At 35.3% G+C, this 6,539-nt stretch overlaps 1 protein-coding gene across 1 annotated transcript; it reads right to left on the minus strand.

The window, feature by feature from the left end:
* Nucleotides 1-374: 374 nt before the first annotated feature.
* On the minus strand, nt 375-4,555 carry LOC135241111 (helix-loop-helix protein 2-like). Its single transcript, XM_064311248.1, has 2 exons — nt 3,815-4,555; nt 375-2,474 (listed from the first exon to the last, which is right to left on the minus strand). The coding sequence occupies exon 2, from the start codon at nt 2,426-2,428 to the stop codon at nt 2,060-2,062; it is 369 nt and encodes a 122-aa protein (XP_064167318.1). The 5' UTR covers nt 2,429-2,474; nt 3,815-4,555; the 3' UTR covers nt 375-2,059.
* Between the last annotated feature and the right edge of the window lie 1,984 nt (nt 4,556-6,539).

Genomic DNA, 6,539 nt, shown 5'->3' on the forward strand with positions numbered 1-6,539 from the left:
GGGCTGATTTAAGATTGCACCACTCATTACCCGTACAAAGATGTGGCATCTGTCGTGTTAAAATCTGACATATTTAAGGAGCGCTTCTTTTAATTTTAAACAAGCTTCTGAAAAAAAAAAAACATTTATTATATATTACCAATTCCTTCAACACAAACTTCTGGCCCACATAGATGTAGCCTACGTAATATTTTCCAGTTAATAGTTGAAATAAATCAACAATGTTTTACAGTTTATTGCAATCTAATAGTGAATATGCACTAGACCTATTGATTTCTTAAGCCGTGTGACATCTGATACATGTGTTGGCTAATTCACCTTTCCCGACACTTTCAGGTAATGGACAGAAATCAGAAATTCAAATGATACGTTTTTTTAAAATATTTATTTCTGCAAACAATTCACTATTAAAATATGAAAAACTGTGTTCGTTAGAAAACAGCGTATTATAGCTACTCAACTACAAAAAAATAGGCCTATGCTATAAAGTAACGAAGACACGGTCCGACCCTGAAAGACAAATCTTTGGATAGCGGATATGTACTTTTCCTCACTATACATTTATATATATATAGGCTATATAAAATCAATCATTGAATTAAGCCCAATGCAGAGACACATACATAATCAAAACAATAAAATTCAGAAAATTAAATAAATTATAATAGGCTTATGATAATAATAGGCTAATGTTTCATATCATTTTTGGTTGCAGCAAAGGATATGTCCCTTGGAATTTACTGTGATGTCATCCTAATATATGGAGACCATGTTGTAAATTACAGTTCTTGCAGTTGATAGTAATGTACGTACTACTTTAATCAGAATGAAGGGTGTATTTTATGTGCGTGTTTAATTGCATTTCCCTCAGTTGTATTAATTCAAATAGGTCTACTTATTTAAATGAAAAATAAACTATAAAAATATCGGCCATCCACAGTGTATAACAATTCCAAGCAACCATCCCTTTAACACTCTTTTAAATTAATTAATAAGGAAGTTGATACAAATACATCTAAGGTGAAGTGCTTCTGGTTGCCAAACATGAAATAGATTATCAACATAACAGATTGTTTGACGTACAACCCATTTACAAAATACCCATAACAACAAAAAATCACTGAAAAGTGCAATTGAAGAGCAACAACATCACTCATCGTCCAACACCACGGTCTAAAGAATAAATAATTATACATGAGTAATTATACATACATTTACACGTAAACAGCGGACATTGATCTGTAGACACTGTCACGATAAATAGATAAATACATTAAATAAATATTGATAAAATAACAATTACATAAATAAGTACAGAAACAAACAAATAAATAAATAAATACAAATAAATTAATGTGTTAAAAAAATTAAGGTCATAATTTGACATCTCTAGGTAGTGGCACTTATCCATTTTATTTTTTCTTTCCCTTTTATATACGGTTCTTATTAAGCAGCTGTTATTTGATTTGACTTAAGGTTAAAGACTTTCCAAAGAGGGCTTTCTTTAGCTCATTTAAGTCACTTTCAGTGTCGCGTAATCCACCGCCATATAAGATTTGCCATCGCTGTTGAAATAGTGTAGGCTACAAATATTTTTGATCGTTTTCGTTGGAATTTGTCTTTGACAGACGATTTTGTCTTTGACAATAATGTAGGTCTTTTTAAAATGAACTTTGCCCCTGTCCATATGACATTATTGCATTCCTGTTAAACGACTCAAAGACACGTTACAATTGTTGCACAGCACCATCAAGCCGTTTAGCGACTGTTTGGAGCAGAAGAGGGGGACTATGCAGGCTATGCTCTCAGCAACACCGCCTGTTTATTTATTTCATTTTATTTGAATATCAGTTTAGCTAATTACTATATTCATGGCTAATGGCAGGTTCCAAGTTCTTTAGACCTCCACCATATGCCTTTTTCGAAGGCCAATTTATCATGGTTAATAGCATTAATATTAGCAGCACCGTGATTCTTCAGGGCTTCCCAATTACCACTTTTCACTTTTAAGAAAATGGAATTTGATCTCACGTTTCCCCCTTTACGCCCAGTCCGTTCTCTAAACATCCAATACGTGATTTAGATATGAGATGTAGCAAATTGCAAGCCTGAGGATTTCGATCTTGGAAAGCTTCTTGTCTGGTGGTAAAGTTGGCAACAGCTTCCTCAGTTCGGCGAAAGCCACGTTGAATGCCTCGACTCGGATGCGCTCTCGGGTGGCGTGAGCAGAACGGTACTTGGCTGTCGCGCGCCGTCTCCTTCGCTTCTCCTCCCTGCTGAGACCCTGTGGCGCGAGAGTCCTTGTCTTCCCCTCACCTTCCATCGGCTCGTCTGAGACGCAGCCAATTTTGATGTCATTCAATACCGATTCAGCGTCGGACTGGCCCCATGGCAGGTCGGAGTCAGGTTGGTCTGGACTCAGCATCATTTTCAGTTTTTTTTCTTAACAGTGCTTCAGTATCAAGTGGAAAGCGCTGAAACAGAAACAGAGGCACAGCTATTACTGCACGCTGAGGAAGAAGCGATTCCCATTTACAGAGGCAGACCCTAATTAACAGGCCATGCTCTGATGAATCACCAGGTTAGTGTCGTCCCAAGTTTTCCTAAATTGGAAAAAAGTTTCGATGTCTTTAAGATGTAGCTGCACATTACCATCGGTAGCAATCCAATCAATTTGATATATTAAGCTCTAGAGCGCAATATCTAGATTTATACTCTTAGAATGCGGTCTAAGAAGGGTTTCCAAACAGTTTTCAAGCTATTTTCTCTGTAATTCAAGATATGAAGAAGCACATCATTCTCGGCTACTTAGCGGCGCAGCACTATTCTATTTCGGCAAAGTAGCCTACCACAAACAAGTCAATAAAGAAGTGAAATTCATAAGATTTTAATAACTGAAATAAATTAATTGGAATGCAGATTGAAACAAAAACTGCAATAGGATACCCAAGTAAAAAAAATAACATGCCGATGTATACTAGAAGTATATTTTAGTGTAGCCTACTTCAGCATAACTGAGGTATAATTAAAGTTTAAATTATATTGAAGTATACTATTTATCACATGGGTATCAACAAGGTGAAATCAAAATGGCATCGTTGCGGGCTAGTTTTCTCACATTGACTTCAATTCCCTGATTAATTTGTTTGGTTATCAACTGTATATTTTCACCTCGTTTATACATATGCATACTTCACAGCTTCGCAGATCTTATAATAATGTATATTTTTTTACGACATCCTATTGTCCAGTAGCCTACTTACTGTTATCTAGAGCCCCATCACCAAGAGTGACATACGTTAAATAACTAGCGATCGAAATTGAAATAAAGTATTGTCAGAATTTGGAATTCATCTTCACAGATGACCATCTGTCACTCTAACCAAATCTAGTTATCTCGCAGTCTGACACCGTGGCACGCGGCACGGCACTAAAATATGCAGCTATACAGAGAACACGCAGAAGCGTTAGTATCAATCTGTTGCACTAGGCACAAAAATACTGCCCCTGAAACAGGGTTATAATTTCAATTTAATGCAAACATAATTTCCCCAAATGAAATAATATAAGACCACTCGCATCTCTCAGATTTGCATGCATCAATATTAATATTGGAATGTCTTCAAACAAATATTTGAATATTTTTTTTTCGTTTTTGTATACATTTTAATATATTATTAACATTTTAAGTGTAACATTGTAAGACATCACAATGTTGTAACTTAAAAATAATTGCACAATTATTGAAAATAAAATTTCACAAAAATAGCTTAATCAAGCAATGTGTTGGCATAGGCCCCTTTTTAAAACTTACCTTGCGGTGTCAATAAACTTCAGCTGTAGGTCCTCGATGTCCTTTTGAAGAGTTACGTGCACGACAGCTCTCACCACAAAATAATCTCTCTTTGGTTCATTTTATAGAAAACATTCTCCTCTCCAATCCTGTTCGTCCTTTGCATTCATTTATTCAAACTATGAAAGCAATTTCCCTCAGACGCCAGTAGGCTATGATACTGTAACAAGATAAATTATTCCAAGCAACTGGTTCCTTTCTCAAATTTTTAACTGAATTGAAATATTTTTGTTTAAAAATCTGCGATGCATGGAGTTGTTTTTTGTGTTGTTTTTTGTTTAGTCTTTCAAGATAGAGACATGTCCATGCATGAGTAAAAATAAATGAACGTAAACAAATAAGGAGAGAGCAGTGTAGTTAATGCTATTCGAAGATAAAATCTTGTGACAGTGGTGCCTCGTGACCCCCAGTAAGAAAACAATAGATCGTGTGCAGATAGGATCGAGGAGCTCGAGCAGAGATTTCTCCGGTCGTCTTGTGGGAGATGGTGATGAGAATAAAATCCCTCTTATATCGAGCTCACCAAGAGCTACACTCTGATGGAACAGCAGATAACAAATCCCAGTCCTCTCTTCGCTTCTCTCTTCCCAGTGTTGTCAAACCAAGTTGATGGTAGCCTACTGGAGATGAGATTAAACGACGGCTCCTAATAAACCAATGACGGAGTAACGGAGGAACGGGGTAATTTTGTGGGATCGTATTGTCTGTCTCTCCTTCGACCACCCCCTTCCTGCACACAACCCACCCCACCCTCCACCCCCATCCTCGACACACACACACACACACACACACACACCTCTCCTCTCCTGGGTAGGCTATACCTCCGTGACGGATGGTGCACCGGATACGAACTGCGAATGAGATGAATTTTCTTTATCTTATTTGGCAATGAATCGGAATTTAATGAGTAAGCCTTAGATAGAGGTTCTGGGCAACATGTCACTTAATTGGCTTTGACATCTGTCACGATGCACACGTTTTCTCAAAGAGACAAAAGACCTATGAGAAAAATAAAGCAAATGTAAGCTACCGAACCTTATTTCTTTTTCAAAATAACGAACAGCTTCACCAAAATGTGTAAAGACGACGAATTATTATTATTATTATTATTATTATTATTATTATTATTATTATCATTATCATCATTGTTATTAGTTTTATAGCCTACCCTAATAGTATTGTACAATATTAGGCTACTATTTGTATAGGCCTACTATAACAGGCTAGTAATAGAAGTTGGAACAGCAGCAGCAGCGTTCTAGAAAGTCACGTGTAGTAACTTAAATGCAGTAGTGTTATATTAATAAGATTAAGAATGCGAACGATTGAAACTGTCTACCCAGACACTGCAAATAGAAATGACAGGATTGAGTTGTGCACATGCATTAGTGATGTATAAAATTGAACCAATTTCATGTAGCCTAATAGGGTGAGCTGGGGGAGGCGGCCCCCTTAAGAACCATGTCGATGTATTGCTAAATTCCAACATATTTGGATATCGATATCAGAGTGGTATTTACGTAATATTTATTTTTTGAACCAACATGCTTTTAGGAAAAATTAAATGTAACAGTGGGCAACCTTGTTGTTATAGCACAAAAAGGAAAGTAATGTAAAGGGACTTCTTGCCTCACTATTTGGATAAGTCTCCCTACCTGGGGCAAGAAGCCCATTGAGGTGCACCTTGATCCATACGGAATTGTATTATTATATTTAAAATTTTTACATATATTTTATCAAAATTATATTTTTTATCGACTGCATCAACCAAAGTTGGCGTTATTTGCACAAACAACACCAAATACCATGATTTAAACTAAAACTGAGTAGCTCAGCTATTTTGAATTATACTAAGCAATGGAATAAGCAATGGCAAATCAGTAAAAGAAAACACTAGAAACATTTGCAATATGAATTTGTTGATTCATACATTTATTAATGTTGTGTAAATTAATTTAATAATAAAAATAACATTTTTTAAATCATAATGATGCCCACAAATTAAGACAAAGAAATATTAAAAATAAAACATTTTACACTTAATACACAAATGCAGTTTGCAACATTTATTTATTAATTATTTTTTTGCTATTTTTGTTTGCACCTCAGAATGTCTAGCTAAAGCAAGCAATGTAGTAGCTGGTTAATGCTTGCTAATTGTGATTCTATAGACAGTAAGGGAATCTTAAGTTCAGAAAAAGTAGAAATCAAAGACAAGATAAAGAAGTAGGGCTACTGTTAGCTAGCTACCATTAATTTAGAATTCAGTTTGAAGAGCAAACTTCAGTTGGCTTTCCTCAGGCTACTTTTGAAAGTTTATAATTGAAAGGAAAAAGTACACAGAGTATAATAGTGGTTACAGCCTGAAAGTAAAGTTTCACTTTTAAATACAATTTTTGAACATCTTTTCTAGCTAGCCATGATCTAGCTATAGGTTGACCAGATTTTTAAAACTTAAAACTGGAACCAACCGTTTTCAACAGCACACAAAATCGGAACACTTAGCTTAAAATGGTTTTTTGAGCTGGAATGAAAATAGACCTTTTTTGTGTACTAATATGACCTGCCAATATGAAAGCTGCTTTGTTAAACAAATAATGTTATTAAATAATATTTTATTATTTACATTATTTACACCATGTTAACCAGTTTAACATTGAACATTGGGACCTAAGTAAACATCAGT

Source organism: Anguilla rostrata, chromosome 15 (genome assembly GCF_018555375.3).
Source record: "Anguilla rostrata isolate EN2019 chromosome 15, ASM1855537v3, whole genome shotgun sequence".
In the NCBI taxonomy this organism is placed as follows: Eukaryota; Metazoa; Chordata; class Actinopteri; order Anguilliformes; family Anguillidae; genus Anguilla; species Anguilla rostrata.